We start from the raw sequence: 19,097 nt of genomic DNA, 5'->3' as shown, positions 1-19,097 counted from the left end.
GGGAAGTTTCCATATCTAGCAAACTCCATTAATGGAAGAGGTAATAGCTGTTGTGTGAATTAAATGAATTTCTCTATTCTTGCCAAAGATTTCATAAATAATTTCCATATTTCCATCAAAATCACAGATTTTCTGTTGTGATAGTTGCTGTCAATGAAACAAGAAACCTGAAGCTTGGTCCAAGAGAGTCTTGCCTGGAGGGGCTGGGGAGCCCACAAAAAGAAAAGATGTTTTCTTAAGAATTTGGATAAAGGTTTTCTCCTACCATCTTTGCAGTTCTGAATATGAATTTTACTTCTTTCAAATATGAGAGAAATACAGTAGAATTGAGGGATTAAGGAATTTTTGTGAGGAATATTGTCCTTCTGGCAAGAACATTTCCTAGGGGTGTGTTAGTGAGAAATACCACTGGGTGGAATGAGAGGAGAGGAGAAAATCAGGGGTGAGTGACCCTTACAAGTCAAGGCCTGGCTGGTTTTATCAATGTGAGTGTGAAATTCAGCTCTACCCAAGTTTCTGCTGTGTTCTCTCCCTGGGCTCCCCTTGGCAGTGCCAGGGGCCAGCTGAGCAGGGATTGCTGAGTGGGGCCCAGGCAGCCCCCAGTTCCACAGGAGGAGGAATGAAATCTGGGAAGTTAATGATGTTACAGTCCCTGGCAGATCCCAAATGGATGTACTTAGAGCTGTAATGTGTTTGATTCTTTGCTTTCCCAGAATTATCTCCACATCACATCCAAGAACTGAGGCCACAGTGGCAGGCTGGGAAGGCAAGATGGACACTCATTGCTCAGTCACAGGATTACAACCTTTATAGAAAAAGAGATTACAGACGGGATGCTGCCAGGAAATGACAGAGCTGGGAAGGAAGGGGACAGACAGGAGGACAGACACATTTAGCAGAGATGATTTATTCTGCAGCTACAGCTGGGGGGAAACTGTTCTTAGTCCTCATCACTTAGTCTCTCTGTGCTTGCTTGCTAATGGTGTCACATCAGGAGTAAAGCAAGAGTAATTCCCTGAGCAGAGGCTGGGAGAAAACAGGGAAAATGCAAAATAACAGCATTTGTCCCCTCTTGTAAGGAACCCATCCAAATTCTTCATGTCAGAGAATGAGTTCAGATCTTTAATGCTGAGGACATGAAAAATGCACAGGGCCCTGTAACCAGTTTCTTATAAATTTTCAAATGTGACAACAATTAGTTGTCATTAGTTCTGCTTCACAGTAGCACTTAAACTGTGGATTTGGACACGGGACAGATTATTTTTGTAACAATCACCCATTCAGGATCCTGGGATCTTGGCTGGAGTGCGCTGGAAACAAGTGGGCTGCAGTGAGGGGATGCTGTGGCTTTGGGAGGAATGAAGCAGGGCAAGTGCAGGTTCCAGATGGAGCAGTTTATGTAGCCTGGAGCAAAATATGGAAAAGTCTTCAGGAGGGGAGTGGAGGGAAGTGCAGACACATTAAGAACACAGCCCTTAGTGCAGAATCTGTGAGTTTAAATCTCATATATGAACCTCAGTAACTGCACAGAGTCAGTAACACACTGAAGATCACTGAGCAGCAAAAGGGTGAAATAAAGGATTTCATTCTGGCCATTGAACCAGAGCTCCTTGGTTCACTCTGGAATGTGTTGCTTTCCTTGCCCTTGTCTCGAGGACTTTTTGGCTCCCTGACTTGATAAAATCCAATGTAGAAGTTGATGCATTTGCTGAATGACCCCCACAGCTAACTTCAGGTTCTGTGCTAATTTTAAACTTTGATTTCTGTAATGCAATATTTTCACTATTTGCATTAAAAGTGGGACAAGTTTATTTTCTTGAGAGATTTGAAGATGTTCTGATTTGGAGTGAAATGTGCACAGTTCAGAATTTGGTAGGTGTAACAAAGCTGATGGGCTCTTCAAGAAGCAGAGGAGATTGATAAATCCTACACCAATATTTCCTCCCCCAACTTCTCTATATAAGTTTTTAAGTATTGTAATGTTCTGGAAATTTAACATATAAAGGCTTATTTCAAATTAATTTGGAATTTGTTTCTGATCTTACTTAGTAATCAAAAAAAAGAGGTAACTTTCATTTTTCTTTGGATGACATTCCTCTGCTCTGAAGAATACCACAAGATGCTCTTTAGTGATCACTGTCATAGATCTAGAGAGTTTTGCTTTGACCACTCAAAAAATCTGCATTATTTCTAATTAACAAAATAAGTGCCCCCTGTTTCCCAAGTGCTGCACAGCTGAGGTTCTGTGCATGGCAGGAAAACTTGCACTTACAAATACAAAAACCGAATTATATAACTTGACTAAAAGAAATGTCCTTGTGTGCTTTATTTGAGCAGTTCAAGTGGCTGACATGGATTTTTCTCTTGGTTTTCAGATGCTGGACAAGTTAAAGGATCGTTGGATGCACACTGGCTTGTGGAGAAAGTTGGAGGATGTTAAAACAGTCATTGCAGAGCCCCAGGGAGGGGCCAAGAGTGACTTTGATGAGTTGCTGAAAATCTACTATGATGCAATCAAATGTAAAGGAGAGAAAGGTACATTTTTCAGCCATTTAAAATAGTTGATGCAGACTCTTCAAGTAAAATTCAAGGTTTAACATATAACATTTTGTTGTAGATACACATTGTTCTTGCATGATTAATTACCCCTGTATTATATAGTGTAAAATAATTTTGCTATTTGATGGTCAAAATCAGAATATTATTGGTCAAAGTGGAGTAAATCTCATGGATCTAAAAGTCTCTATTTTTATAGCCACTCACCTTTTCCAGCCAGTGTATTATATTATATTACAATAACAGCTCTTTAAAAGATTTTGGTGAAAGTTTCTCGTGGTGCTCAGCTTCTCCCTGGAATAATGTGTGTATTTCTGGCCTGCTGCAGATGGAGCTCTCCTGGTAGCTGTGTGCAGAGGGAAGGTCAGTGAGGGGCTGGATTTCTGTGATGAGAACGCCAGGGCAGTCGTGACCATCGGAATCCCCTTTCCAAACGTGAAGGACCTTCAGGTAGGACATCACTTCAGAGTTGTGCTTGGTTTTTACATCATCTTTAAAACACTAAATATGCACTAAATAACTTTTCTCTATGTTTACCTTTGAACTTCTCTCCACCCCATTTGAATTCTTTGAGTTACCTTGCACAGTTAAGAGGTAGAGGAGCAGCTTTAAATACTGTTTTAAATAAGGCAGGTTATTGCAGGAACCAGGTGGAAAAATGAAGATTATTTAATTATGTTCTTATTTTGCAATATAACTGTGTATGTCCCACTGCTTGCACCATCTCACTTTTCTAATCCTATTGCCTTCTTTACTACAATTATGTGTCCCACTTCAACACAGAATGGAACTGGAAACCTTTACCAAGCTTGTGCTGCTTTATTAGCTTGCAATTTTGAAGCATGAATTTATGACACAACATAAACTCTTCCTGGATACCGAGGACAGCACTATTTGGAATATTCAAGCTTCGTGTAACTTTAGGCAAACACATGTAAGCGCCTTGTAAAAATAGCATTTTGAAATAGCTCCAGTTAAATAAATCTGAAAGTATTTGTGTTTTTCAGGAGGTGGTGAAAGCAGCATCCTGTTGCACTGCTGTGTAATTGCCCACCTCAACACTTCCTTCCTTTTGACTTGAGCAGGGCTTGTCTGACAGATGATGTTCCATTAGAGCAGGCACTTCAGAGCTGAAAGGAGAAGAAAGCCAGTAAATACAGAATTGTATTTTTCTAGGCTTTCTGCTGACTGAAAAAAAAAGGTTTATTATTGGTTAGTTTGTAATACCTCTTCTTTCTAGTGGTCTGTGCCACTGCTCCCAGTCACTGTCACTGCCCTGTCCTCTGAGAGCTTTTGGGGCTACTCTGAGAAGCCAAGAAACAAAGTGAAGGATCTCAGAATAAATAAATACCAGGAGCAGCTGGATTCTGGTTCTCACTAATGCCAAATCAAACAAGAAAATCATAGGTTTGCACTTGAAAGGCCAAACAGACTCAGCTTTGGTTTGAGAGATGTGTTCTGAGCTTAAGTGAACAAGCAAAGGCTTCTTTGTTGTCTGCAGCATGTGCCTAATTCCAGCCTTGCTGGGAAAAACCCACATCCTACAAGGACCAGGGAGGCTGTGTTAGTGCAGTTCTTCCAATGTTTGCAGAATTCCTTGGAGCACTTATTCAGCCACAACATTTTTTGTCCTCCTAAAATATAATGCACTCTACTGTAGTGTAAAAATTCACATTTAAAGAGTACTCAGCCTCTTCTCTAGAGTTAGAAATGCTGGTTTTTAGAGGCATGTGCTGACAAGGTATTTTGGAAATCCTTTGTCTGTTGTATGGCAACAATTAATGCCAAATAATTTCTTGAAAATCAATGGGATTGAGTTCTAAATGATACAAAATTAGATTGAAAAAGATGTGTTCTGAGTGCATTATCTTCACAGTGGATTATGGTTTGATTTTACCTTGAGTTCAACCAAATATTTCAAATAAAAGAATCACAAGTGCTGCAGCCCATTTCTGATAACTGTATTTTAAAAATTAGTGTTCTGTTACACTATTTTTTTTAATTAGACTGAAGAAAACCCCTAAATTTTTCAGTAGGGCTAGAAACAGTAGCTGCCAAATTGCAAGCAGCTCAAGGTCTGAGTGTGTGTGTTTAGAGATGGGAATGCACAAAGCTCTGCAGTGATCAATTCTGGATGAGAGAAGGGCAGGCACCAGTCTCTCAGCATGAGCTTGGCAGAGCTGCTGCCTGGCAGAGCTCCTTGCAGGATGCTGGAGGAAATGGCTTTTATTTTAAATGTCTTTGTGTTGGCCAGGGTTTTCTTTTGCTCAAGGCTTTAGGTTTATCAGATCCCCAAAAATTCTGGATTAATGCTCATTTTTTGAGCAAGAAGGATAAAGTGAAGGAGGGTCACTCTGAAGATGGTTTTTAGGGCCTTTGTAGAAATATAAAAGAAATTTGGAAGATTAAGTAACTTTTTCAGCTCAGGAAAGGGATTGGAATTCCCAAATGAAACAGTTAAAGTTTAGAGAATAGTTCCAACATTGGCTGTGGTGATGTAATTGGTTGGAGTTTCTTTGGATTTTGTAGGTGAAGAAGAAAACTGGGTGAAACCTGGAGCTTCTGGGGAGGACCTTGAGTTTTCAGCAGACATAAAATTCAAACCACAGTGACACAGGGCACGTTGGACTGAGAAAATGGTGCTTCTGTGGCTCTCACACAGCAATAGGTGCTCAGTAGAGGTACCAGAGGAGGAAACTGATAAGATGATTAATAATGACATTCCTTTAAAAATAGGAAATGCAAGTGATTAATAATTCCCTTGGAATAGCCATGAATTATATACTTCTGGGATTGGTTTAAATCACTAAAAAGTGCTTGGCTTCTACATGAAAAAACACTTGAATGTCTGTGTTTTGGGTTAATAAACGTCCTCTTAAGCCTCAATTCCATAACCCCTTACTCCTGCACAGAGCTTTTACTTGTGTGAGTAATCCCTTTAATACTCCCAGGACTGAGCACAACCAGCAGGAATTGTGGAATTGGACCTTGGGAGAGCAATATTTTATGTTGGCAGTTTGATGTTGGCTCATCTCCACTAATATGACTTGTCTGTGATCAACCTGCTTTCTAAATATGTTTTATGATTTGTAACTTGATTGAGCTGTAATATTAGAGAACATAAATAACGTGGCAGCAAGAGATGGATAATCCCACATATGTGTTATCTGATGCTAACATACTGTTAATTAACTTCTCTTAGATATTTTGAAGTGTAGCATTTTGAATCCAGACATCAATCTTAGGCAAGAAACTCATTGTCAAGCATGATGAATAATATCCAATTTTAGTTTTTCCATATGTTTGTGCTAAATATATGCCACAAATCCTGGTATTAAATGGCAAACATTTGAATTCCTTAAGTAACTGTGTGCTTTTATAAGTTACAGGATTTTCTGTGGAGGCTTCAAAGAGAATAATTTAGTTTCACTTTAACATTTTTAGGCATATTGTATCTTAGGTTCACTACTTTTTACAAAGAGAAGAGTCTAAAACACTTTGTCAGGATTAAAGAGAAAGAAATGATTCAGGCTCAGAAGTAGGACCTGATTATAAACAAAACTGATTGAAGAAAGAGGCCAACCCCCTAATTCTGTGTTATTGCAAAGGGTTTCATATTGCTGAAGAATCAGGTTGCTAAAACAAAATAATATAAAAGAAATGTTCAAGGATTGCTCAAAGCTCTGGTGCTCTCAATGGTAGAGTTTGGCTCGAGTAAAGCAGGAAAATTTATTTCAGAGCCAAAAACGACTTCTTTGGCTGTGACCAGGATTTCCTCTGCCTGCCTCTGGGACCTGAAAGTAGAGGTAGGAAAATCTGATTTTGGAGCCAAGTGTGACTTGTTTAGTTCAAGTAATAATTTACTGTTCTTACCTTGGGGAGCTGAAAATAAAGAGCTCACTCCGAAATGTTGATAATGGGCAGCTCTGAAGTGCAGGCACTGAGCTCCCCTGCCCAGAGAGCATTTCTGCACTTCCACCTCTCCAGATGCTTTTGATCCTGCTACAGAAGAGTGAATTAATCATGGAACAGCCAGCAGAACTTGACCAAAATACAGCAGAAAATACAAAAAGTCAAAACTCTTTCACATCAGCAGATGTGCAAGGCAAATAAACTCGATAAGGCTGCGAGCTCTGAGCAGGGGCATTGCTCAAGTTTGCCTTTAATGGGAATTATTTCCCGTAGCTGCCATAGGGGGAATATTTCCTTTATTGTTTCCAGTATCATTACTTGTAGCACAAAGGAAATCATCACTTCAATTACAATTTTCTGGGCTTTATGTAACTTAATGATACGAAAATTTTGCAGTTCTTTGGCCGAAGTTTCTTCTTTTCCTAGCTCAGCAAACTGAGCTAATTCTATTATCTCAGAATAATGATGTGTTTCAATATTGAATTTCTGGTCCTTGTGGCAGCTTTTAAGCCTTGTTGTTTTGTGTCCCTTGAAAGGAGAAAGAATCTTGTGCTATGTGATTGCTGAAAAAATTCATTTCTTATTTACCATATTCTAAGAAAAGCAAAATTTCTAAGTAAAGTATTGTTATGTTAACATTTAATTTAATTGAAATTATTATCATGCTTAACCAGAGTTGGAAAACATCCTTTGCATTTTATTAATTTCATCTTGCCTTTGCATCACTTGAAAATATTTTTTCACTTATTAATAAAGAAATATGGGCAAAACCAGTAGAGAAAATGACATTTTATGGGGAGGTCATTGTTGTGTTGTATTTAGTAGAAAATTCCCTGTGAAGTTAAAAATCTTTTAGGAATAGAAGACTTGTAATTTCTTCTTTATTCTAGTCCTGTGAGGGAAAAATTCTAGATAGAAAGTGGGGAGCAGAAAAGCATTTCTGGAACTTTCACAGGTGCTGTGGTAGCACTGAGATACCCCAAAAGCCTTTTTCTTCCAGCTTGTCCACAAATAACAATGATCAGAAACAATCCAAGCCATCCACACCCTTCTTGCGTCCAACAGAAATGGTGTTAATTAAGAAAACAAAATCTGAACAGCTGAATTTGTGGGAGCAGCTGTAAGGTCATGTGGAACACAGAGTTCCAGTGGCTGGGAATGGGAACTGGTGAGTTCAGTGAGACAGGTGAGACAGGAGGATGGAATTTTGGCATTTCTGTCCTGCAGGTGCCAGGCCAGTGTCACTGTGTTAGCCCAGATCACAAAACCAGCCCTGAATATATCCCAAAGTGAAATAATCCAGCAAATCAAAACTTTTAACAGTTCACTTTTCCCATCCATAAAATTTCCAAGTGATTTTCTTGTGTTTATCTTGTCCTTAGCAAGCAGTGGTGACCTTTAGGTTTGTGCTGTGCTGTCAGAGTGTGGAAGCTCTGAGAGTGAAGCTCTCACCGTGGGGATGAGTGACACTCGTGATCCCCTCTTGGACCTCAAGGGAACCTCCTGGATTTCTTTCACTTCTGCTTCACTGGAAATGGGTTGAATTTTCTCTTCAGAGCAGAGTTTTGGTTGCGTTAGGTTTTAATCAAGTCACTTGTTGGCAGTGGCTGGAAGCCTGCGAGGCTGAGATGAGTCGATGGGCTCGGGGTGAATGTGCCACGAACTCTGGGCATACCACAGGGTGGGCTGACAATACTGAAAGTGTTGAGTGCTTGCAACATTCCATAAGCTCCCCATCTCTCTCAGACTGGGAATACTGGGAGGGATTTGGCCATGAGATACCTGGTGAGTTCAGGATGAGAGGAATTGAGCTCTGCACAAAGCAGGAGGTGCTGCTTGGCTGCCCTGGAGGTGGCACTTTGGTTTATTTGCCTTTACCTTGAAGCCATATCTCATATTTAAGCTTTTGGGTCATAGGGAAACAAGCCAGCAGTGTTTTTCCTTGTGTGGTTTATTTGCCACTTTTGTGCCATTTTTTCTATCTCAGTAACTCTCTAGTTTTGATTATATCTCCATTCACATTGTGCTGTTTAATCCCTATATCTTTCTATGTCCCCTGTGAGACAGAGCAAGTCTGGGATCTGGATTGCTTCCTTTTTTAATTCAGTGTTATCCAAGGAAGGCAATTCTTATAAGTGCACATAGAAATTTTCAGGCAGAAAAGGTCACCTGAGCAATTTCTGTGTAACAGCATCCTGATGATAATTGAGCAGTACAAATATTGATCATGTCTCATTCACAGCTGAGGGGGTTGTTCCTTTTTATAAGGAAATGCAGTATTTATGTGTGAAAATAAAAGTGTTATATTGGTGTCTAGTCACCTTATTTAGTCATATGAATTCATTAGAATTACCTTAATAAATTATTGTAATCAACAGAATCTAGTTTGGTAAAATTCAGCTAATAAGCATTTTCTTATTCCATATTATTTATGTATTAACACTGCACTTGGAATGCTTGGAACATTTAAAGATAAAATCCTGCCATAATATCTTTTTCCTGTGGGCTAATAAATGGAAATATTGTGTTTAGACACGGCTTTGAGTGGGTCTGTGAGGGGTGAGGATGTTTGAAGCTTGTTCTGTGGCTCACCCAGTGCATTATTTTACACTTTACATGTGCATTATTTGTCTTAAACCTCCCAGCCCTTGTTACTGCTTTTGAAGTGAGTGAAATGCTGCACTGTTCAATGCTGCTTCTATTTAAGAATTTTCAGATGTAAAAGAAAAGAAATGGGTTTTCATGTCTTAACTTTCCTGCGCTCACAAACTTTTATGGTTCCTTGGCATTCATCAGGAGGAAAGTAGATGGCAAGCGCGTTCCTGAAAAATTCTAATTATTGCTATTTCAGGTGGAAGAGAGACTCTAAGTGGACACATGAGATTTTTAGGACGGGAGATTTGCTTTAAAAACATTTTTATGTCTTTTTGGGGATGGAAGTGGGGAGTGACCACCTGGTACTTTTTCTGCTTGTTTGTTTTTAAGACGTGGGGAATTAGTAGATATTAAACATGAATGTGTCTGTAAAAAATTTTTTTGGATGATGTGAGCAATGGTCTTTGTTTTCATTACTATTTTTCCCCTCATAAAACCAGAGAAACAAGTTAGTGGAATGGCAGAAAACATTTCAATCCATTTTCTGGTTTTTCTTTCCACAGAGGAGAGTGTTGGGGAGGGAAGGGCAGGAGCTGATCCAGGTGTGGATGTGCCACCTCCACCTGTCCCTGCAGTGACACAGGCCCAGCTTTGTTGGCCTTTTCCAGCTGTTTTCTCTTCCCTTAACCTACCAGAACAAATAGGAGGCAGTTGGAGATGTTTGTGAGGTGATATCTATCAAAGAACAGGCCCGACTTGTTAAAAGATTCTAAACTGTTACTTGTATTTGTTCTTAAAAAGCAAAGTTTGCATTTGGTTCAGTGAAGTAATGCATTAAAAATACTCCTCAACACTTTGCCAGATGAAGTAAAACCAAACACAGTTCATGTGTCAATGTGCTGGTTTAAATTGCCCAAAATAAACAAATGGGCTTAGCCCATTCTACCTTCGGTACTGGCAGTGATAAATCAGTTTAAATGTATTCTGATTGATTTTTCTTTAGAAATAATTAGTCCATAATAGATTGATATTTTTATACCTTGCTATAAAATACTGTTTGTTCATTCTGAATAGACCTGGTTCAGCCTGGTGAAAGGCTGCAGGTTCTGTGTGTGAATTTGCAGATTATTTTGGGGGTCAAAACCAAGCTGTAGTTTTTTAGTTCCTCTTCTCAGCTCTGTGCCATGAACTAACTCCTATAATCCATGGTCAGCACAGTATAAATCAATTTATATCTTGAATAAGTCTTGAGTTTCTTCACGTGAAGGAATATCACCACAGGTAACTAACTTTAAAATCTCATGTAACAAATGTCATTTAATGTTGTTGTCATTGGAGAAAAACCTCTATTGCTAATTCTGTTTGAAAAATACACTTGAGTTGTAGCACAAACTGCCTCCAAGTATCTTTCCAAGCCTTTAAAAAAAAAAGAAATTGTTCATGGCATTTATCTTTTTTCGCTGCTGTTTCCCAGTTAATATTGCAGAGTGAAAGATGTCGAACTAATTAAGCATTAAAAGCAGGAGAGGTTTGCAGGTGGAATGTGGGGAGATTTGAGTGAACGTGGCTGTGCCCGTGACCTCCCAGACAGATCAAAGCCTAATCTGGGTGACAGCTACAGGATGGCAGAGCTTGCCAGGGGCCTTGTGCAGCTCTTTGTCTGCAAATCCTGCCCCAGAGCTGGGAGGATGTTTTTAAGGATGAACAGGTAAAAGTAAAAGGCTGTCTTTTGACATTTTAACTAATCCCTTCTAGCCTGTGCTTTCCTGCACATTGTGGATATTTGCTAGCAGGAGGCACTGGCTTTTTCACATATGTAACATGTCAGCTTGAATCTGGCGTGGAATTGATGGGGGGGAACGCAGCAGTTCCACAATGAAATAGATTCTGATTGCATTAAAATGACAGGCCCTGGCCTTTTACCTGCAGCAGCCTCCCCCTGCAAACTGAACTCGCAGCAATGCGGCTTGGCATCATCTCTGCTGAGGCAGGAGCACTGCAGGGAGAAAACAGAATGGTTATTTTCTGGTAACCCTTGCAAAATTAATATCAGGAAGTTTTAGAGATATGTTACACATTTAGAGAAAGGGGTTTGGGTTAAAAACCCCACCAGACTCATGGGGTTTTATATTAAAAAATGGGGTTTATATGATTTGAGCAATGAAATGTCATTGGTGCTTTGCATACAAGCAATAAACTTGATAACACTGACATGTGTTAGAAGAATGTGGAAGTAATGTATTTTATTTAGATAATCTGACTGGTTTGCATTTTACTGCTACTTCAGTGAGTTTATGCACATATTTAAAAATAATGTAATTTTCAGCATAAGACACAGGAGTAGTTGTTGTAACACTGCTTGCACAGTCTGCTGGCAAAGTAAGGGACTGGTAAACCTCCATTTGTTCCAAATAATCACTGATAACAAAAATTCTCACTGATAACAAAATTCTTCAAACAGTAAATTGTTATAAAACTGACCAGGACTAGAAGACAAGTGCATAACTAACACACACAGGAGTATATTGTCAATGGTTATGTTTTAAAGACTTCAGTGAACTTTTCCAACATCATTCCTCATTTCCAAATGTGAGCAGTACCCTTTTCTTTCTCCAGGTAGTATTTCAGTTTGTAGAAATGCACAGATAAAGCCAAGTTCCTTTTTAAGGAACAGTTTAATGTTCATAAACCATTCAGAAGAAATCAACTTCTGTTTGGAAAATAACAAAGGAAACCTCACATGCCAGTCAGTAAATTCTGAGTGACTGGAACAAATATTAAATCTGTGAAATCAAACTGAATTTACTTTCTGGCTGTAAAGATTGAATTTGTAAATTTGACAGGCAATTTAAAGGGCATAAGTACATAAAATAAAATTTCTTATCCAAATGCAACTTGAAAGTTACCTGTCAGAAGAGGTTAGAAGTCTGCTGTTTTCTCTCCTGAAGCGTGTCCTTTCACTTGTCAGTTTAGAAAGGTTAATACTGTACAAAAGAGCAACAAAAAGACTCTTTTTGGTGTAGTTTTATGCTTGTTTAAAAAAAAGAAATTCAGTTCTCCTAACTGAATAGTAATAATAAATCCTTTTGTTATAAATAATGTTGTAATGCAAATTGTTCCAATTCAGGCATTGTGTGTGGTTGTCCATGTGGTTGGGAAGGGGAGGCAGGGCATTTCTTGGGCAGTTCATTCCAGATTTTGAAGCATCAGGGATGTTTTTTTCAGAAAGGGGAACGTGTTTTTCCCTGCCTGATGTCCCCATGCTCTCCAGTGAAACATTTCCAAACATCAGGAGGTGATGCCAAGCTGGGAATTTTGCTTGGTGTTGCTGACTCCTGGTCCTTGGGAGAGGCCCCTCTGTCTCTAAAGATCTTTTGCAGCTTCTGTAGAGGAAGAAAAGTTGGATTTGCTTAACTCTCACTTGGGAAAAGCAGGGTCTGGTCCCAGCTCTGAAGTGGGTTTTGTGACAAAGGGAAGGATGGAGAGCTCCAGTGGGGCATTTCCTTCTGGAAGAGCCAGTCAATCCAGGGTTTGGAGTCCTACCTGTACCTGGTTTGGGGTTTTTACACCTGTCTGAACAGTTTATCCTTCTCTTACTGGGAGAGATTTGGATGAGTGTGTGGTGCTCATGTCAATACATTTAAATTATTGGAACAGATCACAGCTAAGGGCAGTTTTAGAAGCCAGGATTGGTTAGTGTACAAAATACAGAGTTGAAACACTGAAGCACAATTCATATATTCTTTCATTTAATCAATGTTTCCTTGTTTTCCCCTTTTAGAATATCTCCTTTTCAACAACATTAATAAACCAAATATTTTCTGGTTTCTTTCTTAGGTTGAATTAAAGAGGAAATACAATGACCAGCACAAAAGTACAAGAGGCCTTTTATCAGGGAGTCAGTGGTATGAAATTCAAGCTTACAGAGCTCTCAACCAAGCCCTGGGAAGGTGAGATAAACACAACTAAAACTATATAAATTTGCAGAACTTTTTTTAGGGAGATCTTTAAGGATTTATTCCCCACTTTTAGGACAAAGGGGTAAGTAAGGCCAAACCTCTCATATTGCAAATTTTGTCTCTTGAGGTGCTCTGTGCTGGCAACTCTCTGCTTTTCAGCCTGTTGTGCACTTGAGCATTGTTATATTTCAGGGGTTCTGTTTTACATTCAGAACCCACTTCAATTTAGTTGAAGTTTTATTGCTCATAGTCCAGATATACAGGAGGGGGAAAAAAAAGCACAAGCAGAAACAAATAGTTCTTGAGCTTTCAAGCAAATGAAGATCCTTAGGACTTTTCCAATGCACTAATTGTTCACACTCTCAGTGGGCTCAGAACAATTGTTTGATGTTTAGCCTACAAGTATTTTTGAAAGGGAGAAATAGCAGTGGGGTTTTTCAGACCTTTGCAAAAGGTCAATTCAATTATTGTGCTCACTGATCTCTTCCTAGATTTAGAAGAAGTGGTATAGCTTCCCTTTCCTAGATGGAAAAAATCCCTCAAATGTTACTAACAGGGTAGAATTAATTCATCCTCCTTCAACAAAATTTATCATATAAATAAAGATTAGAGCTGCCATCCACATCTCTCATAGGTGTTGTGCATCTGTCATGGATACAGAGCCACAGAAACATTGGCTGGAAAACTCTTCTTATTTGAATGCAAATGTGATGACATAAATGAAGGCCTGGAGAGAAAATTGAGAGAAATTGTAATATTGAGAAATCTCATTGTGGATTTTTGTTGTTACATGCCTGATTTCTTAAATACCTCTTTGGAATAGAAGAGCATTAATTGAAATAGGTTAAGAAAACTCAGTTGTGTAATACCAATAGAGAAATAATAAATGTGAAATCAGCTTGAACTTAAGTTTTAGTGACAATTACTTATTGTTTAATTTATCATTTGGATGGTCTAAACTTAAATGGAGAAAATAAGCTACCATTCTAACATAAATTCCTTATAAAACCATGAGCCAAAGCCTTTGCTAACCTGAGATGTGGGGAAGGATTTTGATAAAACCAGAATATTCCACCAAGCTGGCAGGAAGCTCTATAACGTTTACACTGCCCAGTTAAGAGTGGAAAACCAATGATGTGGTTTGATTGGCTGTTGAATATTTGTGTATTTTATTTTTCATTGAGCTGTTTTCATGTAAATTCAACAGCTGAAGGAAAATGAAGCTTCTGTAACATCCATAACAAATTTTGGTGCATACAGTAGAAGAGGACTTATATAATTTCCCATATTCCAACCAACCCAGAACAATCCCTGTTTTCTAATTCTCACAGATTTTTGCTGGATGCCCTCTAATTACATAAACACTCTTCTTTTTCCCCCTCACTTTTAGGTGTATAAGGCACAGGAATGACTGGGGGGCTCTAATTTTAGTTGACGACCGCTTCAGGAATAACCCAAATAAATACATAACTGGTAAGATGTAAAAATCTTTTGGGGAAACTTCCTAATGTTGAAAAATACTGAAAACTCTGAATTACAGGAATGTGGTTGTACAAATAAAGGTGAGTAGGAAGGGTCAGAATGTTCCACAACCATGGAATAGAAATTGAGCTGCTGAATATTCAGTATACAAGGGCTTTCTGTTTTTAGTTTTATACTGGGTAGAAATGAATGCAGATGAAATAAAACAGATTCTGTGCACAACCTTTAAAAACATAAAAGTTAGAAAATAAACTGATAAGGTATGTGTTTTTACCTTTGTTCCTGCCCTTTTTGCTGGGCAGAGCTGAGCTCACAAGCCCCTGCTGGGCTTGGTCAGCAGGTGGAGCTCAGCTGCTGCAGTTGAGTCCAGCTCCTTCTCTGAGGTGCTTGTACTAAAAATACATCGAAATTATTGAAGCAAACACAGGAAATTCATACAGGAGCACAAATAATCCATATGTTCGAGACTTGGTAAAATTTCTTTCTCTAAAAAGTAAAACTTCACAGGAGAGTGAAGTTCTCTGCTGTTGTGGGTTTGGGGTTTTGGTTTTTTGGTTTTTTGAAAAATTAATATTCAAAGAATATTGAAATAGCTTCAAAAACACTTTCTAAAATCGATGCAGTCAGTTTTTACTTGACCTCTGTGTGTTCCAATATCATCTAAAAAGCTGTTATGCTCAAGACATCTGATATTTAAGAATTTGAAATACTATTTTGATAGGTTATAATAAAACCTGCAGTTGTAGAACAGTTGTGATTCTTTCTGAGTTACTGTTACTTAATCTGACACAAAGTTGTAAAAAGTTTCATTATATTCAAATTTTTATCAATCTTGTTAATATGATAAATAGCTGCACTCTCTGCAAACTGCTTTTAAATAATTCATGGTAACAAGCAGAGTGAACAACCAGGCATCAAAAAAATATAATGATGTTTATGCAAGGCAGCAGTTTGAACCTAAAAAAAAGAGCAGTGAAAAAGAAAAAGGCTTTTCATAGAAAAAGAAGGATATTTTTTGTTTGCCTATCAGAATACTTCCATTGAATAAATCAAGTTCCCAACCCTGGAAAGGAGGAATTGTTGTTGCTTCATGAGCAAATTCTTGAAATCTTTGAGACTATGCATACACAGAAATACTTGCACTGTTAAGTGCTGTTTACTGCTGTGAAACACCTGCTAGAGATGCTGTTTTTATGCAGTAAGATATTTCTTTCCCCCCAGGATTATCCAAGTGGATCCGGCAGCGGATCCAGCACCACGGGAGTTTCGGCAGCGCTCTGGAATCCCTGCACGCCTTCGCCCTCAGGAACCAGAGGGGTGGGGATCCCTCCTCAGAGCACAGCACTGAATTCCCTGCACATTCCAGGGACCTCTCACAAGGCTCTCAACAAGAGGCCACCATTCCTCTGTCCCCAGATGTTCCTGCTAAAAGTCAGGAGGAAAATCTGGGCTCAGTTCATTTTACTGCAACCATCAGCTCAGTTCATCCCACAGCATGGGATCAGCCAAGTGACAGCATGGCAGCAGTGAAACAAAGTATGTTCATTCCCACTGGCGATTTCAAATGTGGACTTGCATCTTTTTTGGAAGGAACAAATGTTTTTTAAAATTACAGAAGTGCTATAGTGGAAAATGATAATTATTCACAAATGTGGAGGAGCTGTGCTCAACAGACTGAAATTAATTCTCGTTCCATCTGGTTGTGTTAAAAGAATAATCTTTGATAAGTTTATAGTACAATCAAAATGTTTTCATTTTAATTTCTTTTTCCATTGGACACTATGAAGATAATTTAAAATATATTTGAAACACATCAAGATTAGCATTACTGCAAGTTGAGCCCTGGTTTAAGCTACATCTGTTGTTTAGACATTGCTGTGAGACACCTTCCATGTGATCTCCTCTAGTTCCAGCTTCACAAGTAAAATCCATCCCTAAATTTTAGGAAAGGTTCTGATTTCATTTCAGTCAAGAAAGAGGTGAATAAGATAAGAGCACAATAATAAAAGATTTCAAATCCAGTCATACTCTACCTTTATGTGCTTGTTAATATATTCATTTAATTAAGATAATTCATGTGTGAAGATAGTTATAACATCTGGGCTTTTGTTTGTAATATTGTTTTTAATGAATTTTGTAAAATCACTGTAAACCTTCTAAAACAGTGGTAATTCTGATATGCTAAACATGCTGTAAATCAGATAAAATTCATTTATGTTTTGTGGTTTTTCACAGGTGACCAGGAAGTTGATGTAGAGAGCCATTCTCACCATGAAAAACAGAGAAGGAAACATATATATACCACCCCCAAAATTCCAGCAATTAAAATAGAGACAGAAAAAATGAATGGTTGGACCAGTGCTGATACTGTGGGAGAGAATTGCTGCTCTGAACCACTGACTTCAACTCCTGTAGCCAAGAAATGCAGGGCCACAGCAAGCAGCAGACAGGAGCATGTGAACGGGCCTAGTGACATTATTGATCATTTAAATCAATGTCAATCATCATCAATTGCAGATCATCAACCAAGTGGACCAGAATCATGTTTGGACACATCTCATTTTTCAGTTAAAAATGCTGAGGCTCCAGGTGCTGAAGGACATCCTGGTAAGCTCCAGCTTCCAGCTGAGCCCTGCAGGGAGTTCCCTTCAGCAGCAGGGACAGCTGAGCCTTCAGCATTAAATGTGGATGAGGATGAGGATGAAAGCATTTACTTCACCCCAGAGCTCTATGATGATGCAGATCCAGAGAAACAGGGAACTGAAGTCCCATTCCCAGCCTGTTGTACCACTGGGAATTGGGTGGAATGTGGCAGCTCCACAGTCCCTGCTGATCTTTTTGCCACCAACACCTCAGAAACACAGAATGTGACTGACAAAGCTGAGGCTGGCAGAAGTCCCCATGGAATTATGGAAAATGTGAGGAGCAGGGACAGTGCAGTTGATGCTGTAGAGGTGGCAGCTGCAGCAGGAGCAGAGCAGGGAGCATCTCAGGAGATGGACACCCCTAAAAGGAAAATCAGCCTTTCCAGATCCCGAAATAAAGGTGTGTCATCCTTTCCACTGGGCAATAGTGGCACCTGCTGACAGTTTCTGTGGGAATTTTGGTGAGCAGCCCTCAAAACACCACAGGGCAGCTACACTTCCCTTGTCCTCATGGAACAAAAGCTTCCCTCAGGCTCATTTTATTCCCTCAGTTTATTATTATTCCCTCAATATTATTATTATTCCCTCAGTTTCTCATTATATTTTTGGGGTTTTCACTGGGAGAATTTTGCAATGTGCAGTTTTCTAGAGATAGAATGAAGATTCTTCATCCTGACTTCATGGCTAAAGGACATCATGCATGGAAATTCTAAATAGAAACACAAGTAGGATCTGACTTAGAATTACTGGTTTCTCCATTACAGATTTAATTAATGCACCATTAAATACAGTCAAATAATTGGGTTTTTCCTCAAAAAGCACAATACCCATAGAACCAAATAATGATTTTCTGCATTAGTTAGATTGTGGGTCTTTTTTGGAAAACATATAGAAACAGTATCTTTGCAGATCAAGTCATAGATTGAGCCTAAATACCAAAACAGGTGCATTCTCAGTACTTTGATTCCTTCCAATTTCTTACATCAAAATGTCCAGCAGGAGCCTTGCACATTATGATATTTGATGAAGATGAAAAGTTTCTTCAGAAAAAAATTTGAGGTTTCTTTAAATCTTCCTTTTGTGGGAGGATCTAATTTCTTTTGGATTCTGTGTTTATTCATGTCAAAACCTGTTCTCATTTGTATCTCCTATGAGCACTTTTTACATGTAACATATGAAATGTAAATTGTCCACAAAGGTCTTTGAATCTTGCCCAGTCTATTTTTTTTAAAGTATTTTAATGTTTCTTTCATTTACTACATTGAAAACAGCCAGGATTTTTCTGTAATAAAACATATTGACTTTTCAAGAAAAGATTGTTCATTGCCATCCTACATTCATATGAAGATGAAGGATCTTTGCAATCTGAAGATTGCTTCATAGGTATTGATATTTTTTTTTTCAAGAGTAGAAATGAAATTATTAACTGGTCATTTTCCATAAAAGTTCATTTAAATAACATTTTGAATCCACCTCTCCAGACCTTGAACATGCTCATATCAATAGGATTTAAATTGTGCCCTTTCTTTACACAACAAATTCATCTTTATGAAACTGGACACTGTTTGCAAGAATGGGAAGAACACTTGAATTTCTTTAACTGGCAGCATTTGGCATAAAGCTTTTGGTTTAATTTTTGCAATACTGATGATCAAATTTCCTTGGTTTAAATTTCCTGGTTTTCACTTTGGATTATCAGCATTTAATTTAGTTGATACGGCAGAAATCCCAGTATTGAAAACCTCTGACAAATCTAAAGAGAAATATTCTTAATTTCTATTTGAATAATGCTGGTTACTGTTGGTACCTGGCCTCTAGAGCTGTCCCTGGCAGAAGTTTTGCAGCCACATTCCCCAGAATCCATCAGCTTGATCCTCAGGAGTCTCAATCCTCAGTTTTCCTAAAGCAAATCTTCTGCAGCAAACCACTTTGTGCATTTTTGTGTGTC

The 19,097-nt window shown here is 38.6% G+C and overlaps 1 protein-coding gene across 1 annotated transcript in view; it reads left to right on the top strand.

Annotated features, from left to right (window-relative positions):
- Positions 1 to 18,346, top strand: part of BRIP1 (BRCA1 interacting helicase 1) — a 47,562-nt gene extending 29,216 nt beyond the window's left edge. The window contains exons 15-20 of the mRNA XM_058854388.1: positions 2,376 to 2,535; positions 2,885 to 3,006; positions 12,901 to 13,013; positions 14,413 to 14,495; positions 15,726 to 16,040; positions 16,740 to 18,346. Coding sequence (XP_058710371.1) covers positions 2,376 to 2,535; positions 2,885 to 3,006; positions 12,901 to 13,013; positions 14,413 to 14,495; positions 15,726 to 16,040; positions 16,740 to 17,590 — 1,644 coding nt within the window. The 3' untranslated portion in view covers positions 17,591 to 18,346. The remainder of the gene's footprint in view (positions 1 to 2,375; positions 2,536 to 2,884; positions 3,007 to 12,900; positions 13,014 to 14,412; positions 14,496 to 15,725; positions 16,041 to 16,739) is intronic.
- Positions 18,347 to 19,097: the final 751 nt, after the last annotated feature.

The sequence above is a fragment of the Poecile atricapillus genome, chromosome 21, assembly GCF_030490865.1.
Source record: "Poecile atricapillus isolate bPoeAtr1 chromosome 21, bPoeAtr1.hap1, whole genome shotgun sequence".
Classification (NCBI taxonomy): domain Eukaryota; kingdom Metazoa; phylum Chordata; class Aves; order Passeriformes; family Paridae; genus Poecile; species Poecile atricapillus.
The sequence above is the reverse complement of the archived record's forward strand: the minus strand, read 5'-3'. Positions and strand labels throughout refer to the sequence as shown.